The sequence below is a fragment of the Panthera leo genome, chromosome A3 (assembly GCF_018350215.1).
Source record: "Panthera leo isolate Ple1 chromosome A3, P.leo_Ple1_pat1.1, whole genome shotgun sequence".
NCBI lineage: Eukaryota > Metazoa > Chordata > Mammalia > Carnivora > Felidae > Panthera > Panthera leo.
In genome coordinates this window covers 25,793,870-25,821,799 of record NC_056681.1, presented here as the reverse complement: position 1 = coordinate 25,821,799, position 27,930 = coordinate 25,793,870, and the positions used below count along the sequence as shown (strand labels likewise).

At 50.8% G+C, this 27,930-nt stretch overlaps 1 protein-coding gene across 1 annotated transcript; it reads left to right on the top strand.

Annotated features, from left to right (window-relative positions):
• BPIFB4 (BPI fold containing family B member 4) lies at nt 1–27,714 on the top strand. The gene is made up of 16 exons (XM_042930129.1): nt 1–106; nt 875–937; nt 1,531–2,050; nt 3,018–3,122; nt 3,934–4,077; nt 7,028–7,091; nt 7,549–7,609; nt 8,727–8,818; nt 10,177–10,380; nt 12,516–12,569; nt 15,654–15,824; nt 16,914–16,981; nt 19,197–19,239; nt 21,171–21,234; nt 24,242–24,318; nt 27,420–27,714. The coding sequence occupies exons 1-16, from the start codon at nt 1–3 to the stop codon at nt 27,441–27,443; spliced, it is 1,860 nt and encodes a 619-aa protein (XP_042786063.1). The 3' UTR covers nt 27,444–27,714.
• The last annotated feature ends 216 nt before the right edge of the window (nt 27,715–27,930 follow it).

Genomic DNA, 27,930 nt, shown 5'->3' with positions numbered 1-27,930 from the left:
ATGTGGACAGCCTGGTGCGTGGCTGCTCTGTCTGTGGCAGCTCTCTGTGGCACCCGTGCAGAAACAAACACTGTCCTCAGGGTTACCAAAGACGTGCTGAGCAATGGTGAGTCCAGGCCTGCGGCAGTCAGGGGTGATGTGGGGTGGGCAGGGCAGTCCAGCCAACTCTGAAGTCCCAAGGACCTTCTTCATGTCAGGTGGGTGGGTAAATTATTCCCCTTTTGCTTTTGGTTACCATTCCCTACACACTTACACCATTTTGAGGACTTCATGCCTGAGGCGGTAGAAGCAGTGACTAAGAGCTTGGGTCCTCGAGTCAGCCTTCCCAGGGTTCAAATACTGACCGACCTTAAGTCCACAACTTGAATTCTCTGAGCCTCAGTTTTCTCGTCTGCAACATGGATGTGATTGTGGCCCCCGTCATAGAGGACTGGTTTGAGAATGAACGAGGTAGCCTTCTGAAAACGTCCCGTTCCTGGTACATACATTGAAGGCTTCAAATGTGGGGGCTGTAATTATTCCCCCCTTTAATTCTTGGGAGCTCATTTTTGTCATCTGGCAAACAAAGACCTGCTCTGATGCCATCCATACAGGTTTATAAGCTCTAAAGTGTGGAGCACTTGAAAGGGAGTAGAAGGAAGAAAATCTTTCCAGGTTCGGTGAATGATGTTGAAATCTAGTTAAAGCAAGAGCAGGTCCAGGTTAGCAGTCAGTGAGCCCACCTGAATGTCAGGGCTGGATTGGTCTGGGGGAGTCTTCCCATTCGACCTTGACATTCTACCGGTGGGAAAGGTGGGGCCCAGAGAGCCAAGGAGTGGGCCAGAGGTGGCGCCTGGGGGAGGAAGCCCTCACTAATGCCTTTGCTTCTCTGCAGCCATTTCAGGCACCCTGCAGCAGAGTGATGCTCTCCGCTCAGCCCTGAGAGAGGTGCCCATGGGTAAAGCTGGTGGTGATGGTGGAGGACCTCTCCTGGGGGGTCTGCTTGGTGGAAGTGGAGGTGGTGGGAGCGGTGGCCTTCTGGGGGGCCTGCTTGGTGGTGGGAGCGGAGGGGGTGGTGGTGACCTGTTGGGTGGGTTTGGGGGAGGCTTATTGGGTGGCGGAGGCAGCAATGGCGGGGGGCTTTTGGGTGGCAGTGGCGGGGGGCTGTTGGGTGGCGGAGGCAGCAATGGCAGGGGGCTTTTGGGTGGCAGTGGCGGGGGGCTGTTGGGTGGCGGAGGCAGCAATGGCGGGGGGCTCTTGGGTGGCAGTGGTGGGGGGCTGTTGGGCGGCGGAGGCAGCAATGGCAGGGGGCTCTTGGGTGGCAGTGGTGGGGGGCTGTTGGGCGGCGGAGGCAGCAATGGCAGGGGGCTCTTGGGTGGCAGTGGCGGGGGGCTGTTGGGTGGCGGAGGCAGCAATGGCGGGGGGCTCTTGGGTGGCAGTGGTGGGGGGCTCTTGGGTGGCAGTGGTGGTGGTCTCTTGGGTGGCGGTGGTGGTCTTCTGGGTGGTGGCCAACACCATTACGATGACTACAGACGCGTTGAATTCCCCGAGGTGTCGGTGGCATTCCCTACAACGATTTCCATGTTCGAGAGCGCCCCCCCAAATATACCAATGGCAAGCAGCTTGGCGGTAATTACAAGTATGGTCACATCGAGACCAATGACAACACTGCCCAGCTGGGGGGCAAATACAGATACGGTGAGATCCTTGAGTCAGATGGAAGCATCAGGGACCTCCGAAAAGGTGACTACCGCAATGCTGACAATGCATATGGCGGCCACAGGGGCCGTGGGCAGTACAGGTCGGCCGAAGGTGCGGCAGCCGTGGGCAGGCTTCACCGGAGGGAGCTGCGGCCCGGAGAGATACCACCCGGTGTAGCCACTGGGGCGCTGGGCCCAGGTGGTTTGCTGGGCACTGGGGGCATGCTGGCAGCCGATGGCATCCTGTCGGGCCAAGGTGGTCTGCTCGGAGGAGGTGGTCTCCTTGGTGATGGAGGACTTCTCGGAGGAGGTGGAGTCCTGGGCGTGCTTGGCGAGGGCGGCATCCTCAGCACCGTGCAGGGCATCACCGGGTAAGGAGGGGCCAGGCTCTCCCTATCAAGCCCAAACGATGAACTTAACAAACATGGTGATCATCCCAGGGGCCTAGAGTTGGAGGGGTGACAGTCTTCAGAGCCCCATGCACTTCAAGACTTGGCCTCAGGACTGGACATCTTGAGAGTCCCAAGTTGTGTGGCTTTGGGTCTAGTCACTAAACAGCCCTGAATTTGAGTCACAGCTCACCTTTTTATGTATGTGTGTGACTTTGGGCCATTGTTTTCATCTCTCTGAGTCTCAATTTCCTCAGCTACAGAATGGTCATCATCATAGTTAAAGTAGAAAATGTGCAAGGATTTAAAACTACACACATATAATTTCAGCTATGCCCAGTCTCCTTCTCATATTCTCATAGTCACTATTTAATTCAACAAATACTGAGCACGTCTCCTATGTGCAGGCCACTGTGTTGGCACTGGGGACAAGGACACATGGTTAGCCAAGAAAAGATACATCTTTAGTCCTCACAGAGCTTGCAGGCCGATGGGGTATATGGGCTTTGATAAAGACGCCTGAAAATAATCATGCAGTTATAACACTGGTTAGCAGCTCATGGAGAAATAAGGATGTGTATAGTGGGGGAGGTCAGGGAAGGCTTCCTGGAGGAAGAGGGTCTTAAACTGAAGCAGAGAATTTGTAGGAAGGAACCAGGAAAAGAAGGGCAAGGATAAGCAGGGAGAATGGCATCTTTACAAGAAAAAAATTCAAAGGAAATACAAGGAAATGTAAACAGTGGGCCTCTAGGCAATGAGAGTGTGGGTCATGGCATTTTTTCCCTGTCACTTCTCTGTGTTTTCCAAGTTCTATCCACAAACCTCAGGTCTCTTTAGAGTTAGGGGGAATGAATGTGGCACAGAGAAGGGGGTGTATGACACAGGGCACCCCCAGTGAAGCGTGGCAGACTCCGGGGATGACCATCTCACCAGCCTGGGTCCTATGCAGGCTGCGCATCGTGGAGCTGACCCTCCCCCGAGTGTCCGTGCGGCTCCTGCCTGGTGTGGGCATCTACCTGAGCTTGTACACCCGCGTGGCCATCAATGGGAAGAGGTGTGTACCCTCAGCCCTGGAGGGGTCCCCACCACCCGAGGTCCTGGATGAAAGATCTTGAGCAGGTCATTTCCCCTGTCTGCACCCCAGCCTCTTTGTCCGTAATGTGAGGAATACTAACACCGAATGTGTTACCGGCACCTGGCTTATACCCTTGGGCTCAGGCCATCTTCCGGTCCCGGTCAGCAGTGAAGGTAGCCTGCATGGGTGTTAAGATCTGGGAGGCTAGAGACAGGTGACAGCCTGGCTTTGAATCCTGACTCTATTACAAGCTGTGTGACCTCTGGTCAGCCCCTAATGTCACCAAGTCTTAGTGTCTTCACCTGCCACGGACATAGTGACATGCCCTTTTCCAGGTGGCTGTGGCCGCAAGGGAGGGAAAGCAAGAAAATGTCTCCCTGATAGTGCCCGCCACAAAGTAGGTGCTTAGCGGAGGACTTTAGAGAGTGGACTTTTGTGCTGATTTCTCCCCATGGGACGAGGTCCTGTCTATAAGGCTAGGTCAGTGGGTAGTCACTTTGAAAACCAGAATTTATGTGTAGAGTTCATTTATTGACTCCTGTTCCCAGCCTTTGAGGCTCTCTCATTGACTAAGTGGAAGATGGATTTGTTCATGGATGTAGAGGGACCTGGGAAGCCTTCTGGTTTGGGACCCCTAGAGATGAGCAAGGTGCAGAATAGATGCACGACAGCAAGGGGCGGGACAGCAAAGACAGCCCAAGGTGCAAGGTGCTGGGTAGAACTGAATGAGGCTGGAGGCCTGGAGGCTGAGGTTGACTAGCCGTCTCCCTGGCCCCACGACCTCCTCTAGTCTCATTGGCTTCCTGGACATCGCGGTGGAAGTGAACATCACGGCCAAGGTCCGGCTGACCATGGACCGCACAGGCTACCCTCGGCTAGTTGTAGAGCGATGTGACACCCTCCTGGGGGGTATCAAAGTCAAGCTGCTTCGAGGGTGAGTACCGGTGGGCAGTGGAGTACCTCGGTGGACGGTGGAGCGGTCTATCTTTGATAAACCATGTGGTCAGGAGCAGAGGCTCTAGAAGCAGCCTGCAGTTCAACCTCCACGATTCCTTGCTGTGTGACTTTGAGCAATTCTGTTGCCCTCTGAATCTGAGCTCCACTTGCTGTGTCTGTGAAATGGGCTAATTCTCTTTCCCTTTGGAATGGAGATAACGAATGCAAAACAGTACAGAACCTGGCACATTTTAAGTTTTCTGAAGAGGGGCGCCTGGGTGGCTCAGCTGATTACACCTCCAACTCTAGATTTCGGCTCACCTCATGATCTCACGGTTTGTGGCTTCGAGCCCCGTGTTGGGCTCTGTGCTGACAGTGCAGAGCCTGCTTGGGATGCTTCCTCTCCCTTTCTCTGCCCTTTCTCCCCTCTAAAAATAAATAAATATTTTGAAAAAGAGTTTTCTGGGGCGCCTGGGTGGCTCAGTTGGTTTAAGCATCCGACTTCAGCTCAGGTCATGATCTCGCAGTTTGGGGGTTCGAGCCCCACATCAGCTCGGTGCTGACAGCTCAGAGACTAGAGCCTACTTCAGATTCTGTGTCTCCCTCTGTCTCTCTCTCTGCCCCTCCCCCGCTCATTTTCTCTCTCTCTCTCTCAAAAATGAATAAAAATTAAAAAAAAATTTTAAGAGTTTTCTGAATATATGTCTAGCAGGAATTTTCTGTCCCTTGGAGCCCCAACTCATGGGGAAGTTTCCCAGTTGGTTCTATCCAATGCAACCTTGGTTAGGGGTTGGGTTTTTTCTATCATATCCTCCCCACAAAATGGCCAACACAACCAGAGAGGTTCCAAGTGTGTGTGTATTGAGGGGTACGCTGCCTCCAGGTGATGGTCTTGGATGAGGGCACACCAGAGCAGCTCAGAGCTGAGCCCCTTTCTCCTCCCTCCCTGGCCTTCATCATGGGAAAGGTGTCTTTGGCTTCTCCCATTGAGGCCTCTGGCTGCCTGCTCCTCCCCCTCCTGTCTTATCAATCTCTTTGCCCCTGTCACTCCAGTGCTCATCTTATCTAGACTTTGGGAGCAGATAACCTCACTGTACGACTTGACCCCAAGAATTTCTGATTCATGTGAGCTTCTCTGAGTCTTTGTTTCTGCTCTAGAGTGGGTAAGGACAGAGAAAATTGGCCCCTGATATTTTGGTGAGAAGAGGAGGGGAGAGAAGCACCCAGAAACCTCAAAGATTGATTTTTTAAGTTTATTTATTTATTGTGAGTGAGAGGGTGCGATGCTTGAACCCATGAACCGCGAGGTCATGACCTGAGCCAAAATCAAGAGCTGGATGCTTATTCGACTGAGCCACCCAGGCGTCCTAAAACCTCACAGATTTTTTTAATTTTCTAGGAAATATTTTTGGTAGCACATGGTTCAAAGATATAAAAAAAAATACAAAGGCACAGACTGGAGAGCCCCCTCTCACCCTGTCTCCCATCTCCCCGCTCCCCCCCCCCCCACAAGCTCACTGTGCTTGTTTCTTGATTCTCCTTCCAATTCTTTTCTACAAATGAAGCAAACATGAACATAGAGTCTCATTCCCCACCCTCCTTTTAACACAAGTGGACACATACTATAAACATCATCTTGCACTTTTTCATTTACTCTATTTGGAGATTTTCCTGTATTTGGACATCGAGAGCTTCCTTTTTGTTTAACTTTTTTACAGCTGTGTGGTACTCCGTTGTCCGGATGAGCCATCATGTATTCGTCCAGTCCCCTGGTGTGGGGACATTGCAATTTGTCTAATCTTCTGCTCTGACGAATAGGTTACAGTGAATTATGTACATTTTAAACATGGGCCGATGTATCTGTTGGATAATTTCTCAGAAGGAGACAACAGTCTGTGCCCTGAATGGACATAGATTAAATTCAAATTACCCCCCCACACACACATATGCACACACACGCATGCATGCACCCATGCATGGATAAATTCTCAAGGGCCTTATCATCCACAGAGCATTGGAACCAACACAAGGTCCCTTAAGCTGTGAATCCACCTAAGAAGGAGACCAAAACGTGTACAGAAATGTTCTAATTAGGACATGATCTCAAGAAACGCTTTGCTCTGTCAAGCTGGCAAGCGTTGGACACAAGCTGGGAGGGTGCAGGCAGGGCAGTGTTCAGTGGGGACAGAGGGGCGGATTTTTAAGGGGCCAAGCTATCAGTGACACTGCGTGAGGATGACCATGTTTCGCTCACCTTCTCATCACTGCGGGGCCTCGGGAAATAAACCCTTGCCCTACAAGTCTGTCTGTCTGTCCATCTATGTGTCTTGCCTATGCATCAATACTATGATCTCTTTCCCCCCTTAACCAACTGGTTAGGACGGTTTGTTTACAGCTGGATGATGCACTTGGACCACTTCTCCAGAGCTGTTTCCTTGTCTGTAGAACCAATCCCATCTCCCAGACTTTCAACAGCCACAGCTCGTTGTCTCCTGTGGACCCCATGAGCACATTTTGTCGGCCAGTATTTCTCCTCCCCTCCCTTCCACACACATTTATCGAGCACGTACTGTGCTGGGTGCTTGGACAGAGGAATATGTTCGTTTTCCTGCAGCAAACAGCCCGCTAGAGGGGCAGATGAGCAGGAGGGAGTGACTTCTGCACACAGGAGCATCCCAGCCTGGGCCTAGCCCAGTGCAGAGTTCAAGGAGCATCTGTTGAATGAACAGATGGATGGATGGATGGATGAGTGAATGAGTGAATGAAAAGCCAAGCAATTTGCCTGGGCAGCCTTTCCGGCCAGGTCTGTGGTGAATGTACATTGTCTGTCTGGCTTTCGGCACAATTTTCCAGCACTCAGGGGTTCTCGCTGCCCAGGGCCTGGCTCAGGACGCTGCATGGACAAGCTTGGTGAGCTCCCTCCTCCTCCCCCACTCCTCTTTCCTCAGGCTTCTCCCCAACCTCGTGGACAACTTAGTGAACCGAGTCCTGGCCAACGTCCTCCCTGACTTGGTAAGAACCTATCCTGGGATGGGGAGCAAGGAGCACAGACTTTCCCCAGACGGAGGGAGCGCAGTCCAGCCTCCATCCCTGCGGGCGTGCAGGTGACCCAGAGGAGCCAGAGGGCTGGGGCCTGTTCTTGGAGGTCTGGGGAGGACCCTGACGAATGTGGAGGGACAGATGAGTGACGGGATAAGGAAGTGGAGCTTAAGAGTCACACAGTTCTGGTTTGAATCCCAGCTCGGGCACTTCCGAGCCACGTGACAATCCTATCACCTCTCTGATCTCGGTTTTCCCATCTATAAAATGGGGATCAGGAGAGCGCCTTCCCCACAGGGCTGTGGGGAGGAAAGTGCCAGGCACAGAGCACGCAGGCAGTAAACGCAGCTATTGTCATTGCTATTCTTGCGCCCCGCGCCCCAGCGCCCAGCCCCGGCTCCAGAACCTCATGCCATCTCTCCCCCCACAGCTCTGCCCCATTGTGGATGTGGTGCTGGGTCTTGTCAACGACCAGCTGGGTCTCGTGGACTGTAAGTCCTTCCTGTTTTGCTTCATTCAGCCAGCGTCTTCCAGCCCTGATTTGGGCCCAGCCAGGGAAGGCGCCGGGGGGGCATAGCATGTCTGGGAGGAAGGTCCAGTGTGGTGGGGGCACCAGGCCCCTCTCGGGCCCTTAGAGCGCGGTATGGCTGATGTCACAGGAGAGAGGCTACCTGGCCTTCCCTCTTGGTGCCAGACATGCCCCCGGAGGGAGGAGCATCCCACCTGGCCCGGTGGCTAAGTTTCTGGACAGAGACAGTGAGGCTGGTCAGAGCCCTGGCTCTTTCCTGACAGCTGTGTGGACTTGGAAAGACTCCTTCCAGTTTCCTCAACTCTAATATGGGGGGCTAGCTTCAGCCCACAGAGGGATTGGAGAGTGAATAACAGGAGACACCATGAATACCGTTCAGGTCCCTAGAACCAGGCTCCGATACCAGCCGTGGTCCACGATTTCTGAGTGAACATTCCTGGAGGCAAGCCTGCCCCGTATGGTTGTGCGGTTCACGCACAGCAGGATGGCAGGGACCTCCTTTCACATAGACTGCAACATAACGGAGGCACCTGACTTGTGAGGTGCATAGTATCTATAGCCATACAGGGCAGCCCTCTTGGGTGGCGCTCCCGTCTCTCTGGGACCCCAGGAAGTTTAGGGATGGCTTTTGCAGACGGGTGAAATTCTGTCCTTTTGTGGCCAGGAACAAGGGAGGGAGAGCCCAGAGGATGGGGCTGTTGGCCATAAGCAGTCAGGGAAATGCCAGCTTCAACTAAGCACCACGTTGTGGAACCTTAAAACTTCCTCCCTGGTCACAGTACTCCACAGTTTACAAAGCTTATCAATATCCAGAATCCCACAGACACCACAATATAGTCCAAGGAGTTATACAAACCTATTTTACAGAGGAAGAAACTGAGGTTCAGAGAGACACAGTGTCTTGCCTGAGGTCACACAGCAAGGAAGAGGCAGAGGTGGGATTTGAACCCAGAACTCTTGCTCTTTTCATGCTGCCATCTGGAGCTGGAGCCTTGCTGCCCCGCCCCCTTTGGGGCATAAGAAGGGAAGGCATCTGGGAGGATGAAGGGGACTCCCTATGACCCCACCTTTTCCTGCAGCTCTGGTTCCTCTGGGGATATTGGGAAGTGTTCAGTATACCTTCTCCAGCCTCCCGCTCGTGACTGGGGAATTCCTGGAGCTGGACCTCAACGTGAGTGCCGGGGCCTCAGGGAAGGGAAGGCAGGCAAGGGTGTGAGCGCCAGACCCATGGGCTTCTACTCAGTGTCTGGGAAGCAGTGTTGGACCAGGACCCTCTTCTGATTACTTGAAGACCTTCCAGAAGCCACATCAGGAAACACAATCGCAGCCAACACTTACCAAGTGTTCGCTGCGTGGCAGGCACGTTCCAAGTGCTTTATGTAGATTGACTCCGTCTGTCTTCACAGACACTGTATGACATAATAAGGTGACCTCCGTGCTGATGTCCATGCTCTAAAGACTCCCACCATGGCCAGTTTCAAGCTACTAACTTTATATCACATGCATGGAGCTTTTGCTCTTCCGAGCTGGCGTGAGCGGGTTCCAGCACACCACTGAGTCTGACCCCTACCTGTGCACGGGGCACACACACACGTTCTTCCCCCCCAGCCTGTACCAACATGGGTGCTTCCCCCACTGCTCTATCAGCTACAGAACTGCGGGTGAACCCCACGCTGCCACGTACACAGGATACGTGTGAACACATATACGTGCCCCCCAGTCTATTCACAAACAGTAGTCATTCAAGAGGTGTTTGTCGGTTACCTGCTGTGTGCCAGACTCCGTGCTGGGGCTGGGAGTGCACCGTGAACAAGGCAAGACCTCTGCCTTAATGGAGCTTACAATCCGTTGGAGGGGCTAAGCCATCCAAGAGTCACTCAAACAAATACACAATTAAAGATCATCAGTTCTGTGCAAGAGGGTCCCAGGATATCAGAGACTATAGCAAGGAGTCAGGCTGTATCCAGGGAGGTCATGAAGGGCTTCCTGGAGGAAGTGACATGTAAACTGAGACCTGCCAGTAAGTGGGCCATAATAAGAGAAGAGCGTGGGTCAGGGAACAGTATGTGGGAAGGAGCCACGGTGGGAGTAGTGAGGTGGTGGCAGGGACTGACCAGGGGCAGTAGGGACGGAGTGGCTCTCAACGAGGCGGAGAAGTCCCCACGGGCAGACCACACAGCATCTGTAGAGCAGGGAGAGGGGTCTGGTCTTCAGGGAGTAGATACGCCATGGGCACCGTGCGGACACGTAATTAGCTCCTTTTGGCAGGGCGGAGGGGCAAGAATCCATGTTGGACACGTATTTAAAATAAAGGGCGATAGCTCATGGCTGTAAGTGGTCATAAAGTGAGAACTGCAGGAGGTTCCATGCCATCACAAATGAAGAAAAGCCAGGGACCATAAAAAAAGGGTAACTCAGACCCAGTGGGTTTAATCGAGGAAGGCTGCCAGGACGTCACCCCAGTCTCAGCCTCCTCCGCTCATCTCCCTGTAACCCTCCCTGTGACCCCTTTCCTCTCTGCTTCCCCAGACTCTGGTCGGGGAGGCTGGAGGCGAGCTCATTGACTATCCACTGGGGCGACCAGCCATGACTCCCAGACAAAAGATGCCAGAATTACCCCCCATGGGCGACAACACCAACTCCCAACTGGCCATTTCTGCCAACTTCCTGGGCTCAGTGTTGGCCCTCCTGCAGAAGCAGGGGGCACTGGATATCGACATCACCGACGGCATGGTGAGTCATGGTCCCATCCGGAGGTGGGCTGGGCCGGGCAGCAAACAGCTCCCCGTTGGTCCTGTCTAGTCCCCACAGCCTTGGGCAAATTGCTTTCAAGTGAGAACAGTAAGTAGACAGTGCGCCCCTGACTCATTTCGCACTCACAGACATGTATTGGTCATGTCAGTGTTTACCAAAGCACGGTGACTGAGATGATTTTAGGTGATTCATAGGCGTGGCATTAAAGAACATCAAATCATATGATGATGATCTCTATTCAGTTCTATTTAATTTTATGTCACTCCTTCTTTAAAATCATAGTATATATTCTTACATATGTATCTCAATATAAATGCTTAGGATCCTTTTACTTGGTAAACACTGATACTAAATAACTAAAAGATACATAAGAATAAGGTATGCTCCAGAATGATTTTCTTTCCAAACGTTTTCTTTTAAAAATGTCAAGCCTTCAGAAAAGTTACAAAATAGCACAATCAGTGCCCAAATATCCTTCACCTAGATTCACCAGTTAATATTTTGCCATATTTGCTTCATGTCTACGGATCCATCCATCTGCTCACCCACTGATCTACCCACCTACTCATCCATGCTTCCTTCCTCCCTCCCTTCCTCCCCTCTTCCCTCCCTTCCTTACTTCCTCCCTTCCTCCCTCCTTTCCTTCCTCCCTCCCTTCCTCCCTTCCTTCTTTCCTTCCTTCCTTCCTCCCTCCCTCCCTCCCTCCCTCCCTCCCTCCCTTCCTCCCACCTACTCATCCATGCTTCCTTCCTCCCTCCCTTCCTCCCCTCTTCCCTCCCTCCCTTCCTCCCCTCTTCCCTCCCTCCCTTCCTCCCTTCCTCCCTCCCTCCCTCCCTTCCTCCCACCTACTCATCCATGCTTCCTTCCTCCCTCCCTTCCTCCCCTCTTCCCTCCCTCCCTTCCTCCCGTCCTCCCTCCCTCCCTCCCTTCCTCCCACCTACTCATCCATGCTTCCTTCCTCCCTCCCTTCCTCCCCTCTTCCCTCCCTCCCTTCCTCCCTTCCTCCCTTCCTCCCTCCCTCCCTTCCTTCCTTCCTCCCTTCCTCCCTCCTTTCCTTCCTCCCTCCCTTCCTTCTTTCCTTCCTTCCTTCCATCATTCCATTCATCCACCTATCTAACCTATCTATCAGCAAGCTAGCTAGCTATTGTTGAACAATTTAAGTTTTTAGAAACATGACATCCCACTCCATAAATTTGTGTGTGTCTCCTAAGAACAAGCTATTCTCCAAAAAACCACCGTATGAATTATGTCCATCTTGATTCCACCAAGAAGTCTCCATTTGGTGCTAGTATATAGTTAATCTTCTCTTGTACTTTTAAGTGTTCTCTTTGTAACTCAGAGAGAACAGGACTCACCCCCCTCAAAGCCCTCCACAGACAACAAGATCCATGGAGAATATAATGGCACTGTTTCATTTTTATTGCATTTACTTTCACAGTTGCCATTTCTTTCTGCCAAATGGTACTGACTTTTCATTTTTTAGTATTTGAGGTTTTCAAAAGCAGATCTTTGGATATGGCAGAATTATGCATTTAGTGGACACTGGGTTATGCACATGGACTCACCGATGTTCACCTTGTTTTGATAAAGAATTACATTTAGGCACGCCTGGGTGGCTCAGTCTGTTAAGCATCTGACTCTTGGTTTTGACTCAGGTCATGATCTCACGATTTGTGGGTTCAAGGCCCACGTGGGGCTCCAAGCTGGCATGCAGAGCCTGCTTAGGATTCTCTCTCCTTCTCTTTCTGCCTCTTTCTCTCTCTCTCTCTGAATGAATGAATAAATAAATTAATTAATTAATTAAATAAATCAACAAAAAAAGTTAAGAATTACATCTAGAGAAGAAAGAGTCAGGTCTTTTCTTACCTCCTGCCCCATAAAGTCATGCCTATAGTAAGCTTAAGTGGCTGGCCCTGTCCCCTTAACCACAAAACGGCTGCCATGATTAGTGTGTGGGTTGCCATTGGACAGGCAGGACCTCCCAAGAGGTCTTTGAAGGGAAGAAGATGCCCCTGCTGGTTGCCTGAGGGTGTGTAGGAGTTTAAGCACTGTGTTAGCAACTCCTGTCTGTCCCTGCAGCCTCAGGGACTCACATGCCCCTTCTTGCCCTGCAGTTTGAAGAACTTCCTCCTCTCACCACGTCCACGCTGGGAGCTCTGATTCCCAAGGTACGTAAAGCAGAAGCGTCCCCTTGTCTTCAGCCCTCCCCTCCTTCTAGGTGTCCCGGGAACTGGGTCAGAAGGGGAGACGCCCACAACCAGGGTGGGGTGATCCGAGTGCAGTGACAAAGGTGTGGTGTCCAAATCCCCATGCCAGGAGGGCATGGAGGGTTGAGGTGGAAAGACCCTGAGCTGTAGCAGTGGACTGGTCTGCACATTTCTAATCCTCGTCTGGCTACTTCATCGCTGTGTGTCTTCAGGCAAGAGTCTTAACATCTCTGAGCCTTGGCTTCCTCATCGGTAAAAAAAGGATGCGAGCTCCTACTCCACACCTTCGTCTAGGAGAGTGAAGGAGATGAAGGTGATGATGGTTCACGTAAAGGTGCTGACACGCGCAGGTGCATGGTGGCTCAGATGGGAGGAGCCAGATTTTTGGAGCAAACATGAACTTGAATTCCAGCTAAGCATGTCTCAACCATACTACCATAGGCAAATGACGTCTCTCTGAGCCTCCGTTTTCTCCTCTGGGAAATGGGGCTAACAATGCCCACTTCACCATGTGGCTGTGAACCTGGGAGTTGAACATAAGTACAGAGTAGGCATTTGATAAATGTTCACTATTATTGTTCTTGTTCATAATAACAAAGTCTTTTTTTTTAAAAAAAAAAAGGGGGGGCAAGTGTGCTCTTGTCAGATTATTAGCTATATACGGTTGGAACAAAGGCCTTTCCGATCCCAGTTCTTGTCCCAGCGCTGGTCCAAAACCTGTTAACCTGCACCTGGCAGCAGAGAGCCTCTTACACAGTAAGCGCTATGCAGGTACAAAAGATTGCTGTAACCTACGACCATTTTAGACATTTTTCATCTCTTTTCTACCTGTTCTGTTCTGCTCCTGGTTCGACTTCAGAAGCAGGAAAGGAGACCCAAGTCAACAAATGATCACTATCGCCCTCATGCGGTTGGAAGCTGAATGGCATAGCACCATTATCTGAGGTCAAAAACAGCGGCAGGTCCCAGGGGCAGGTAGAGTTCTATCAAATGGACCTTTTATTTACTGGACCACTTCTATGTCCACTGCACTTTACAGTTTATGAAAAAAATTAATAATCCCCTCTTTTATTTGGTTTTAATCATCCCCCTCATTCATGGGGCCAGAAAAGGGGAGCAATCCATTTCAAGACAGGGAAACAGAGGCTCAGAGAAGTCACACAACATGGCAAATGCTGTGCTGGCACAAAGACTCAGACCTTGAAATGGGACTCTGGGTCTGCAGCAGTGGAGATTCAGGCTAGACACGGGAGAGTGTCCCCCGGAGATCCAGGCTTAATCAGAGCTGGGGTGTGCATCCTGGGTCTCCTGCTGCTGTGGGGAGAGTTTGAGGTAACCTCTCCGCGTCCCTGTGAAGGAAGGTGTTGCTAATTATTGGAGACCGTGTATGTTGGGGTTGGCTCCTCCAGGTATCCCCAAAATCCCCTTGTGAAAAGCCAGTTACCACATTATTGATTTGTTGAAAGCCAATTTGCCAAAGGGTGAATTCGCTCAGTGGTCATTTGGCTAAATCTACTAGATTCGCCAACAGATCAAGAGTTTGTTTAAAAGAATTTCACCTTGGGGCGCCTGGGCGGCTCAGTCGGATGCGGTTAGTTAAGCATCTGACTCTTGATTTTGGCTCAGGTCATGATCTCTCCGTTCGTGAGTTTGAGCCCTGCATCGGGCTCTGTGCTGAAAGCATGGAGCCTGCTTGGGATTCTCTCTCCCTCCCTCTCTGTCTGCTCCTACCCCGCTTGTGCTCTCTCAAAATAAATAAATAAACTTTACAAAAACTTTTTAAAAATAAGTAAGAATAAATAAAAGAATTTCACCTTGACAATGTGTTCAAGAACATGAGTAGAATCTTCTTAGTTCCAGGATCCACACTGCTGCATTGCCTGTGGAGAAGTTTCCATTTACATGGATTTCTTTTTAAAGTCACTTTGTAGTTTTTCCCATATAGTTAAATTCATTTAATATATATTTTTAAAAAATTTTTTAATGTTTAGTTTTGAAGGAGAGAGAGACAGAGCGTGAGTGGGGGAGGGGCAGAGAGAGAGAGGGAGACACAGAATCCGAGGCTCCGAGCTGTCAGCCCAGAGCCCGACGTGGGGCTCGAACTCACAAACCACAAGATCATGACCTGAGCTGAAGTCGGGCACCTAACCGACTGAGCCACCCAGGCGCCCCCATTTAGTATATTTAAGAAAAGTGTTCCTTCGGGGCATCTGGCTGGCTCAGTCAGAAGAGCATGCAACTCTTCATCTTGGGGGTCATGAATGTGAGCCCCACGCTGGGTGTAGAGATTAAAGTCTTTTTTAAAAAAAAAGAAAAAAGAAAGAAGAATGTTCCTTAAAATAAAGTTTTTGGTAAAGCAGTAATTCAGCACATATGGGAACTGACTTTTTGATGAACCGTCCCTTTAGCTCATTAGCTTTTGGGGAGTCCATTCACAGCAAACAGGCTCAGATTCCTCCCACCTGGGGGGCTCCAGAGACCCCTGCAAACCCAGGTAGGCTGTGCCTTGCTCTGAGTTTTCACTGTGAGGTGCCCCAAAATACAAACTTCCTCATTCCAGGTGGGGTGTCCAGAGGCAGCAGGAGGGGAGATGGGCCCTGGGCTTCTGAGTGACACAGCCCTGGGCTGCCATCTCAGCTCGCCTGCTGACTTTGGACAATTTGCTTGAACCTCAGTTTTTTAACTCTGTCACATGGAGAAAATAATACCCTATGGATTTGTTGTAATGATTCGATGCGATCATGCATGTCCGGACAAACCCATCTTGCTCAGTCGCAAATTCTGAGCATTTCCATGCATCGGGCATTGAGCTCGAGGCTTTGCCAGCACCCCCACATTTAATTCTCGTAGCAACCCCCTGTGAGGGGCTCGGAGAGGGCAGCCCCCTCCCCAAACGCGGCAGCAGGTGAGAGCCCTCACACGCATGCAGGGCTCGGGCATTGCTGCAGGTGCCCAGGGTGACACCCTGTGCCGTGTGTTTAGAGTTGGCTGCTGACCCCGCTACCCAGGGCCCCACTCACTCTGGCCTGGTGTCCCCCCCGCAAGGTGTTCCAGCAGTACCCCGAGTCCCGCCCACTCACCATCAGGATCCAGGTACCGAACCCGCCTTCAGTGACGCTGCAGAAGGACAAGGCACTGGTGAGGGTGTTCGCCACCTCCGAGGTCATGGTCTCCCAGCCCAATGACGTTGAGACCACCATCTGCCTCATCGATGTGGTGAGTATCAGTGGGGGGGAGGGGGCGCCAAGTGGTCTTCCGGAGTCCCCAGACCCCCTCAGATCCCCACAAAACCAACCGTAGTGACTATAAGCCCAACTTGGGGCCAGATGATCTGATTCAAATTCAACCTTTAGCACTTTTAGCTATGTGAGCTTGGATGCGTCTCTCTTTCTCTCTCTCTCTCTCTCTCTGCCTCTCTTGTGTTACTTGGTTTGTAGCCTTAACCTGACACTATAAAATGCATTTGTTAGTTTATTTCTGGACAGAGATGTAATTTGTCTTATTCACTACAGCATCCTCAGAGCCTAGCCACAGAGTGCTACACATAGTAGGTGCTCAGTAAAGCACCTATTTGTTGAAGCAATGTGCTGTGTTAAGTGCCATTTCCCCCTTGGTGGTTAAAGCTCAAGATTCAGACACTTAGGGTTCTGCCCCATCTGCTGTGTCTTCTCAGTCTTTCCTCCCAGGGCTCAAGACCAAATGAGCACTTCTAATCCGGGAAGTGGGTATTCTCAGCTAGACCATGCCAAGCCATGGTGTATTGGGGGTCCTTTCTGGGCATCATCAGATGTCAGATTCAAAGGGCTGGTTCTCACCCAGGGAGTGGACATGGCTGTGCCTGATTCAGTCCCCTGTTGATCAGCCCCTGCTGTGTGGAAATTTTTCCATCAATAGCCTAAATGTCTGTATGATCCAGCTCAGAGTCCTGCCATGGCTCTCCAGTGCCTCCAGGATGCAGCCTTGATTTTTCTGGTCCTGCCCGATCTGGCCCCTTCCCACTCAGTCTCCTGCAGCCCTCTTACCTCCTTGCTCTCCGGCTTTCTCTCTTCCAACTAACGCCATCCTCTTTCCTGCCCCAGGGCTTTGGCACATACCCTTCCCACTGCCTGGATCACTCTCACACCTTCTTTTTCATCTGGCCGAGTGAGCGTTACGGGGGCCTCGGCCGGCCCGTAAAAGGAGGTTTGGCCAAGACCTCGGGGAACAGCCTGTGTTACGCTGAGTGCTGACGCGGCGCCCAGCCAGTGCCTGGTGCACAGAGCGCTCCCAGTGGCCACACTTCATTCTCATCCCTCTTTCCTCCAGGACACAGAACTCTTGGCCATGTTTTCCGTGGAGGGGGATAAGCTGATGATCGACGCCAAGCTGGACAAGTAAGGGGGTTGCAGACTCGGGCCCCTGCTGCTCAGAAAGGCCTCCTTGGTGCTGCCGTGCCTGGTGCCACCTCCTGAAGGGACATCTGGGAGGTCACCGGAGGTCCCCCCGCATGGCTGTCAGGGCTGGGTAAATCCAAGAGGCTGCAAAGGTGAAAATGGGCTGTGACCGCCAAGGCCGCTGGCGCAAGCTAGGCAGTGGGGGTGATGCCGTGAGCTTGCTAGAAGGAACCTACTGCCGACAACAACTACCATATCAATAATAATAATGACGGCCGTGATGATGCTGGGCCAGGCTTTGCACTAGGTATTTATGTGCATTCTCTTGTTCAGCCTTGCAATGGCCCTGCGGCATCTCCCATCTTAAAGAGGAGACAACTAGGGCTTAGAGAGGCGGGTTGCCTTACTCAGGCCCACACAGCAGGTCCAGAGAGGGGCTCTGGGCCAGCCCAGGTCTGTCTGAGCTGAAGCTGCATCGCGTGGTTACAAGTGCAGGCTTTGGAGCCAGGCCATATGAGCTCAGATCCTAACGTGACCACTGACAGGCTGTGTGACAGGCCAAGTGACTTTGCCTCTCTGAAACTCAGCTTTCTCATCTGAAAATGGGGATAATAGTCCCTACCTCATAGGACTCATAATAACACTAAGTGCCAGGCATTCAGCTAAGCCCTGAATGTGTCTCAATTCATTTCATTCTTGACCTCAGCCTATGGCAGTAAGTACTATTCTCATTCCCACTTCAAGATAAGTGAGACTGTGTGTAAAATTGTCAGCGTGTGCCTCGTTCATTATCACTTTTTCTTCTTATGACAGTTGATCAAGCCCAACAATGGGAATTACTCGAAATAAGACATGACTCAGAGCCATCCAAGAGTTTCTAAGGAGGTGATGCCCGACCTAAGGCCTGGATGATGAGAAGGGGCCAGTGGGGGCTTGGGGGCAGCCAGAGCAGTCCAGGCAAACTTTAAAGGGCAGGAAAAAGCTGCGGTGTTGTGGATGGAGGGGCTGAGGGAAAAGGAGGGAAGGGAATGGAAGTCGGCAGTAAAACACTGGTTTCTGTCCTGCTGGATGCCCTACGGCCCCAATGGCTTTGCCCCATGGGTGAGTCTGGTCTGGCCGCAGGTAGGGCTGTGGGTTTGCAGGTGAGATTCGGGTGCAGTGAGACTGAGACCCTCACAGCACAGACAGGGACCTCAAACCCAGGCCTTGAGCCTCCCTCCTCAGAATAGCCCAGCAGCCAAAAACGCACCTCAGGGCAGAGTCCTGGGCTCTCCCCTCTGAGCTCTGTGGCCATGGTCAGTTACCCCGGGAGCCTCAGGTTACTCCCAGACAGGGTTGCCGGAAGGATCCGGCGAGGTAGGGATGATTGCTTATGTGTGCATGGCACGCACCATGTACCAGGCACGGGCTTGACTTGGATGATTCCTTTAGTCCTTGCAGCCACTCACTTTGCAGACGAGGAAACTGAGGCATAGAGAGGCTAAGTACTTTGGCCAAGGACATACAGCCAGTAGGGGTCACAGTTATGATTTGAGCCTTATGTACAGACAGTCCCTCCTTATCCGCAGGGGATACGTTCCAAGACCCCCAGCAGATGCCTGAAAGTGCAGACGGTACCGAACCCCACCTCTACTGGGTCTGGGTCTTCCGGTACAAATTTACCTGTGATAACGTTCAATTTATAAACTAGGCCCGGTAAGAGATTAACAACAACCATAATAAAAGAGGACAATTATAACAACACCCCATAATAAAATTTACGTCTCTCTTTCTCAAAATACTGTGCTGTACTCACCCGCCTTCTGGTGATGATGCGAGACGATAAAATGCCTAGGTGCCGAGATGAATGAAGCCGGGTGAATGATGTAGGCACTGTGATGTAGCATTAGGCTACCACTGACCTTCGGCAGCACATCAGAAGGGGGATCATCTCTTCCAGACTGCAGCTGAGTGCGGGTCACTGAGACCACGGAAAACAAAACCTCCGCTAAGGGGCTCCTGTGTAGAGTATAAAAGCCTCTGCGTCACGTCTAATACATAGTTGGTGCTCAATACGCGGAGATCAATGTCGTTCTTACTGACTGCCCCCCCCCGGGTCAAGCAAGGTCTTTGTAAGGATGTTCGCGGAGGGGCTTTAGATAGTTTATGGGAATATAAATCCCATATGATTCTCAGGCAATCACCACTTCTAACAGGTCGTTTGCTTTATTGGCAGGACTCACCTCAACCTCAGAACCTCAAACGTAGGCAACTTTGATGTAAGTACTAAGCGCAAGCTCAAGGGCAAGATATTCTGGGAACGGTGTCCCCACGTGGCTAGCGGGGGCCGAGGGAGTCTGTGAATTCCTAAACATTGGCACCATCTCTGCCAGGCCTCCTTTACAGGTGGAGAAACTGAGGCCCCAAAGCCAGTGAGGGGCAGAGTACACACTCACAGCTCCAACTCTGCCAATGAGGCTGTCCCATTTTAATGGTTTTTATTTTTTATTTTTGAGAGAGAGAGAGAGAGAGCATCAGTGGGGAGGGGCAGAGAGAGGGAGACACAGGATTGGAAGCAGGCTCCAGGCTCTGAGGTGTCAGCACAGAGCCCGAAGCGGGGCTCGAACTCATGAACCGCGAGATCATGACCTGAGTCGAAGTTGGATGCCAAACCAACTGAGCCAACCAGGCGCCCAAGGCTGTCCCATTTTAAACCACCTGCTCTAATGGAGGCAACCTAGCCCAAATCCCTCTGCTCTGAAGCAGGGGGGCGGTAGGGACAGCCACATCCCAGGACCCCTTCCTTTCTGGATCTGGAGGCTTGGCTTTGCCACTGACTCCTATGTGACTTTGGGCAATACCAACCCACTCTGAGCCTCAGTTTCCTCATCTGTAAAACAAACAGTCCCGGATATGTTTCTAACCACCCCTTTACCACCACGTTCTGAAATTCTGCCTTTCTAACCGGAGAAGCTCAGATTCTAGGGGTGGGTCCCATTTCATCTGTTTATTCTTGGGTCCCCCCGCACCACCAAGAGTCTCCAGAAATGCCCCTCTTCTCTTTTACAAATTGACAACAGATGTTTGCTTTCTAGAACAGTCGTGGTGAGACTTCCATGTGCACAGAGAGAGTCAAATACCTACCGTGTTGCCCATTTTTGGGTTTTTCCACCCCCAGCCTCCACAACCCATGTTGCTGGTGTCACCAGCCGCATTTTATAGATGGAGAAGCTGGGGCCCAGGGCTGGGCAGCGACGTGCCTCACAGCTGCCTGGGGCACAGCTGGGACCAGAACTGGCATCTCTGGACTCCGAGAAGAAAAGAAGCTCGCACAGTGTGAAATTAGAGACTATTTCTGGGGCCACAGAGACTGGCACCAAATTAAGCTGCTTCTTCTTTTTTTTTTTAACCAAATTTCTCTCGTTTAATCCTCACAACAAACTTATGATTTGGGTAGAGCTATTAGCCCGTTTTCCAGATAAGGCAGCCCAATGCAGAGAAGCTGGGGGGCTTGCCCAAGGTCACAGCGCTGGGATGAAAGTCCCGTGCTCTTGTCGAGGCCACACCATGAGGTTCTACAGTAAGGCGGGGACTTTACGTGGAGGAGTTTACATTCGGCTTTTACAACCGCTGTATGAGAAAGGAGTATTCACTCCTATCTTCAGCTGTGGAAACCAGGGCTTAGAGAAGTCAAGAGCGTGCACACATGAGAAGTCTCAAGGCCAGGTATTTTACCTGATCTGCCTGTGATCCTCGCCGCATCCTTGCAGGCTGGGCTTGCTGGCCCATTTTACAGCTGAGGAAACTGAGGGTTAGAGAGGTGAGAGAGACTTCTCAGAGGCCCACGGAGACTGAGCTGGGATGGAACCCCAGAGTGTTGGCTACACAGCCCGAGGGCCTTCCATGACACCAGGGTGGCTGCAGAGCGAGCCACGGTAGACCAGTGCTCCGGGCCTCCCCCAGTCCCTGCCTCACCATGAGCCTGGGACCGGTGCTTGCCCTGCTCTGGGCCTCAGTCTCCCCAACTACACCGAGAGCAGGTGCACAGATGCGCCTTGCGGCTGTCCACCTAGGTGGTTCTAAAGTCACGGCAGCTCCCAGATTCTCCCAGAGCAGCTCTGCGCCTTCCGGCCACAAGGCAGAGCCTCAAGGGGCCCCCGGGATCTGAGCGAACCACTGCCTGGGTTGAGTTCTCATCCTTTCCCTGCAGGTTGGCCTCTTGGAGGTGCTGGTGGGGAAGATCTTCGACCTGGCGTTTCTGCCCGCCATGAACGGTGAGAGCGGTGCCTGTGCCTCCGCGGGGGTGGGGGGTGGCTTGGGGACCTGGTGGCTGCTGGTTCGTCGGGCATGTTTGACACACAGCCATTCTACCTCAACCGTATTCCTGAGAACTTCATTCTAAGCTTATTTATTTAACCCTCTGAGTGCAAATGTTGCCCCAAGGGTGCATCAACTTCCATATTTGCTGCTTCTGCTGCCTTCTTCTCTCCTTCTCCTCCTTCTCCTCCTTTTTCTCTCCTTCTCCTCCTCCTTCTCCTCCCCCTCCTCCTCCTCTTCCTCCTCCCTTTCCTTCTTCTTCACTTATTTGGCTGATTTTTCTGATTATCCATGTAAAATTCTGATCACACATGAAAATTATATGTGTGTAAGTTTTAGAAAGTCCTGAACAGTTTAAAAGGTAAAATCTCGGAGCTCCTGGGTGGCTTCGTCGGTTAAGTGTCCGACTTCGGCTCAGGTCATGATCTCACGGTCCGTGAGTTCGAGCCCCACATCAGGCTCTGCTGACAGCTCAGAGCCTGGAGCCTGTTTCAGATTCTGTGTCTCCCTCTCTCTCTGCCCCTCCCCTGTTCATGCTCTGTCTCTCTCTGTCTCAAAAATAAATAAACGTTAAAAAAAAATTTTTTTAATAAATAAATAATAAATAAAAGGTAAAATCTCACCTCCCAGAGGCAATTAGTCTCGACCCCTGGTTATATTTCCTATTAAACTCTTTTTTCTCCATTAAAAAAATATATATGGCATAAGATATTTCCTGTAATCTTTGAGGTTTATTTTTAGTCATGGTAAAATACCCATAATGTGAGATTTACCTTCTTAATCATTTTTAGGTATATAGTTTAGTATTATTAGGTATATTGATATTGTTATGTCCCTGATTGATTTTTGTTTTTGTTTTTTGTGTTTTGTGTTTTGTGGTTTTTTTATCTTTGATATCACGTATTTAATTTTACATGCAGAGACAGTGTGAATACATTATTGTTGTAGAAAGTTTCATCAGTACAGATAAAGCTAAAGTTGCTCTTACTGATCTCCCCAGCCTCCTAACCCAGAATCCGCCCCCTTGGCAGCCACATTATCATGAGAGGGTTTTCTTGCCCAACTTCATAAAAAGAAGGGACTGAGCATGATTCCCCCTCTCTGTGGTGCCTCAAGGATGTTATCAGGAAGCCACCTGACCTGCAGGGCCACTGGAGGCTGGGGTAGCTGAACCCCGTTTTAACTGGAAACCTCGCCCCCAAGGCCTCCGCCGGTCTGGCCGCACCCTCCCTCTCCCTGCTTCTGCATCATGGAGAAGAGGACAGAGAGGGGCTGCTGTGAGCTCTACCAGCGAGGGTTCGTTGGGGGTGCTCTTGATGTCAGATGGACCTTTATCCCGAAAACTGTCACCAGAGGAGGCCAAATCTCAATCACAGAAAAGCCCTGGTCACCAAGGCCAGGCACGTTCGCCAGCGGGAGAGGACGATGTCAGGAGCTAGGCTGGGCTGGGCTGACCTGTGAGGCAAAAGGTGGAGACTCTCACCCTGGCTTGGTCACTAAGAGGTGGTGTGAACTGGGCAGCAGGCCCCTTGGTCTCGCTGTAATGCAATTTGCCATTCTCAAAAGTGAGAGATTGGAGAAGGGCCAGGATTCTGAAAGTGGGTTCCGTGAAAAAATTCGTCCCATAAGATACTCTTAAGGAAAGGGTTCCGTGGCGCCAAGCAAGTTTGGGAAATTCTGAATATACTACTCTGGGGTAGGTTTACAATGTCCCTTGCTCTCTGAAAAGTCCTGCTGGAGGCAGAAAATCTGTTTGACTTCATTTAATCCAGATTCCTTCACTTGTCTTTTCATCCCTCTCTTCCTTCTTATGTTCTTTCCTCCCTTCCTTCCTTCTTCCTTTCCTTCCTTCCTCCCTTCCTTCCTTCCTTCTCTCCTCCCTTCCTTCCTCCCTTCCTTCCTTCCTTCTCTCCTTCCTTCCTTCTCTCCTCCCTTCCTTCCTCCCTTCCTTCTTTCCTTCTCTCCTTCCTTCCTTCTCTCCTTCCTTCCTTCTCTCCTTCCTTCCTTCTCTCCTTCCTTCCTTCTCTCCTCCCTTCCTTCTCTCCCTTCCTTCCTTCCTTCTCTCCTTCCTTCCTTCCTTCCTTCCTTCTCTCCTCCCTTCCTTCCTCCCTTACTTCCTTCTCTCCTCCCTTCCTTCCTTCTTCCTTTCCTTCCTTCCTTCTCTCCTTCCTTCCTTATCTCCTCCCTTCCTTCCTCCCTTCCTTCCTTCCTTCCTTCTTTCCTTCCTTCCTTCTCTCCTCCCTTCCTTCCTCCCTTCCTTCCTTCCTTCCTTCTCTCCTTCCTTCCTTCCTTCCTTCTCTCCTTCCTTCCTTCCTTCCTTCTCTCCTTCCTTCCTTCTCTCCTCCCTTCCTTCCTCCCTTCCTTCCTTCTCTCCTTCCTTCCTTCCTTCCTTCCTTCCTTCCTTCCTTCCTTCCTTCCCAGAACATGAATCAGTATGAATCTACTTCAGTTCTGCCAATCTAAAAGCAAACAGCACATCCCATGGCAGTCACTTGTTGGGGCCCCATGTGTATCCTTCCATACCTCCATTCAGCAAACATCTGTCCACTCCTCTGTGCCCAGCCCAGGGCTGGGTGACACCGGGGACACAGTCCTTGCCTGCAAGAAACTCACAAGACGGGTAGAGGTGACAGATGTGGAAGCAGAGAATTAACATTCTGTGATTTCAATAATGGTGGGGGGGCAGTTCGAGGGAGAGGCAGGAGCCCAAGGTTGCTCGGCCTGGGGTGGAGGAAATCTCATAGAGGGCATGACATCCAAACAGTCCCGGGGAAGGCTCAGAACCTGGCAGGCAGTCAAGGGTGAGGGAGTGTGCTCTAGGTGGGAGCATCTACAAGGACAAAGGCCTAGAGATGGAGGAGAAATGGCTAGTTTCCTTGAAAATATTGGTAGCCTCCTGTGTGGCTGACACGTCTTAGCCACGCTGACTGTGCCTGACCGTTTTGTTGTTGTCTCTTTTCACAGCCGTGCTGGGCTCTGGCGTCCCTCTCCCCAAAATCCTCAACATCGATTTCAGCAATGCAGACATCGACGTCTTGGAGGTAAGGGAGGAAGAGCTCTTTTCGCTCTCCGCTCCATGCCCAGGAATTGGGAGGAGGAAGAGAAGGGAGGTGAAGGGTGGGGCAAGAGGGGCTTGTTTCCTCAAAGGGCGGGGCTGGGGGAACAGGACACCAAGCTTAAGAACCCTTAAATAAAGTTTTCCAACCCACCATCTCATTTCGTCCTCATGGCAGACGTCCTTGCCTCCATCTCGCAGATGGGAATACTGAGGCTCAGAGCAGTAAGGGGCTCACCCAAAGTGGAAGTGTGATGTAGTTCATTGGAAAAACTTTTACTGAGCACCTTCTGAGTGCCAAATAATGTGCAAGGGGCTGGGAATACAGCAGTGAGCAAAATGTACAACCCTGACCCTTGCAAAGCTCGCCCAGCCAGTGGGAAGATGGGCCTTTGGATAAATATTCCTGAAGTAATTGCTAATTATAATCATGGCAGTTGCCTTGAAATTCAAATGCAGGGGGTCTTTTTCCACTATAAAAACCGCATATGCTCATTATCTGCAATTTGGAAAATACAGAAAAGATTAAACAAACACCTGTTTATCCTCTTAGACATATTTGCAACCTAGAAATGAACATTTAGAGCATTTCGCTGTTTCATCCCAGTCTTTCTGGAGTTTTATTTTTAAACACAATTTTGATCAGTAGGGCAGTAGCATTAAAGAATGAGGATGCTAGAACCCAACAGCCTGGGTTCAAATCCTGCCTCTGCCAGTATCCTGCTGGATGACTCCAGATAAGTTACTTAACTTCTCTGAGCCTGTTTTCTCCTCTGTAAAAAGGGGCTAACCATAGTACCTAACTATAGGGCTACTTTTAGAATAAAGTGAGATTCTACGTGTAAAGTGCCTTAAACAGCCCCTGGCACACAGTGAGGAGTCTAGAAGGGTCCATCATCCTCAGTGTCCTCATTGTAATAAAGATCGTGGTGCACAAAGGTGTTTCTGGGTCTGGGATTCAGTATGCTCCTCAGAACACACTTCCAGAAATGGAAACAATGGGCTTTTCCCCCAGAACAACCATTTCCTTTTCAAAAGATGGCCCCGTCCACACCGCCTCCAGCAGCGTGCAGAGAGCCCAGCTCCTCACACACCTGTTGGGCTTGGGTCTCAGCCCAGGGGTGGCCCCCACCACCACCTCAGGAGAGCAAAGGAGGCGGGCAGTGACCTTGAAGGGACAGTGCGGACAGAGGTCAGATGTAGGCGCTGGGATGGTCCTCAGTGGTGCGTGTCCTGGTCCCATCTCTTGAGCTCCTGGAGGGCCTCGGTGCTGCCCTGAGCCTCAGTTTCCTCATCTGAAAATGGGGACGGTAATGCCCCTTTCATAGGGTTTGTGATGAGAGATTAAATGAGATACAGCATTTTATTTATTTATTTATTTAGAGCTCCTGCATGTGAGCAGGGGTGAGGGGCAGAGGGAGAGGGAGAGCCTGCTCAAGATTCTCTCTCCCTCTATGTATCCCTCCTGTATCCCTTGGATAAATTCCTAGTAGCAGAACCACTGATTTAAAGACCCAGTCCAGTCTTGGTCTCGTACAACCTCTGTAAATAGTAGCTAATTCTTCTCCTTCTCTTCTCCTCCTTCTTCCTCTTCCTCTTTCTTCTTGTTATTATTATATGGGTCTAGCCATGTATTTTAATTTTTCATTTTCTTTTTTTGTTGTTGGGGGGGGGGCGCAAGTGAGCAAGGGGCAGAGAGAGGAAGAATCCCAGAAGGGGAGAGAGAGAGAGAGACAGAGAGAAGCAGGGATCACCCGAAGCAGGGTTCATCTTTTACCTGAAGTGGGCTCGTGTTCACCCAAAGCAGGGCTTGAGCTCACCCGATGTGGGACTTGAACTCACCAACTGTGAGATCATGACCTGAGCCAAAGTCAGATGCTTAACAACTGAGCCACCAAGGCGCCCCTAATTTTTCATTTTCAAACAATTTTAGACTTACAGAAGAGTTGAAAAAATAGTACACAGAGCACTAGAACACTCTTCACTCAGTTTCCCCTAATGTTGCCATCTTATATACCCAGAGTATAATGATCAAAACCAGGAAGTTCACACTGATACAAAACTATTAACTGATCTACAGGCCTTCCTTGACAGTTTTCCCACTGATGTCCTTTGTCTGGTTTAGGATCCAGGATCCCACTTTGCATTTGGTCATCAGTCCAAATCTGCGACAGCGTCCTCCAATGTGTGACAGTTGCTAAATTTTCCCTTGTGTTTTATGACCTTGACATTTCTGATGAGTCTGGCCCGTTGTGTGGGGTGCCCTACAATTTGGATTTGACAGATGTTTTCTCATGATTAGATTGAGGTTATGTATTTTTGGCAAGAACACCACTGAAGCGATGCTGTGTGCCTTCTCAGTGCACCGTATCAGGGGCACACAATGTCAACGCCTTCTTCCCAGGGATATTGACTTTGATCATGTGGTTAAGGTGGTTCCTGCCAGTTTCCCCACTGTTAAGTTACGATTTTTCCCATTGTAACTAATAAATATCTCACAAGGAGATACTTGGAGATGACCCAAATATCCTACTTCTCATCATGCTTTCTGCCACTCATTTTAACATTCTTTAATGGTTCTTGTCTGCAACAGTTTTTAGTGCAGTGTTTGCCCAATGGAGACTCTATAACTCCTTTCACATTTATTAGGTAGAAATCTCCTACGAGGAAGAACCATCCCTGCTCACCATTTATTTATTGATCCAATAATTTATATCAGTACAGACTCATGGGTATTTATTTTGTTCTGTGGGTTAAACCTATTATTTACTTTGTTGTAGATATTTTTAGTTGTGGAAATTGGATTTGGGGAGAGCATGGACAAAGGCCCAGGCCTGCTTCTCTTATCTGGGAGAAGAAAGAGATGAGGGGTGGGGAGGGAAGTGTCTTGCCCAATATTCCCCTGTACAGGGCAAGCCAATGACATGGCCAGGGTGATCTTCAGACCCCTTGCCCCCAATTGTCTCCTCTCTTCAGAACTGCTCCTTCCCAGAAATGTGACTTGCCCAATCCAAAGGCAGGTGACTACTAGGCTGCAGGCAGAAGTCATCTCATCCATTAACTGGATTCTCTCTTCTGTTCTCCAAGGACCTTCTGGTGCTGAGTGCCTGAACAACAGAAGCAGAGATGCTGCCGAAGCCCTGGAAGAAGCCAGAACCAGCCCTGGAAAGGCTCTGACTAACACAGACCCTGGCCCCGAGTCCCTTCAGCCCCCTATGACAGTCCTTCCCCAGCCCTGCAACCCTCTTCCCACATGCCCCCACCCAAAAAAGGAACCAGCCATTGGCCCTGTGGGCAAACAGTCCCACCCACGGTTAACCTTACAGTCAGCACCCACAGGGGGAAGGAGGTCACCTGGAGGACTGAGGCCTTTTGGACTCCATGCCAGACTCCACACCGCATACTTTACACTTTCAATAAAAGATTCCAATTTCCCTGCAGTTGGGGCAAGTCTCCACAAAGACCTTCCCTCAGGGTCTGGGTGTTTCTTCCCTCGATGGCTGGCCAGGGGCAGCTGGCAGCTGTAGCTATGACCTGATGGAGGATGGTTCAGGTCATGAGTGAAAAAAATGTCAGATACCTATGAGGACCCTACAGA

Bases quoted from the DNA above. Each gene is read 5' to 3' on its own strand.
- BPIFB4 (XM_042930129.1), top strand. From the start codon at position 1: ATGTGGACAGCCTGGTGCGTGGCTGCTCTGTCTGTGGCAGCTCTCTGT. The intron at 3,123-3,933 runs GTGTGTACCCTC...GACCTCCTCTAG, and splicing joins GTGGCCATCAATGGGAAGAG to TCTCATTGGCTTCCTGGACA. The intron at 7,092-7,548 runs GTAAGAACCTAT...CTCCCCCCACAG, and splicing joins CCAACGTCCTCCCTGACTTG to CTCTGCCCCATTGTGGATGT.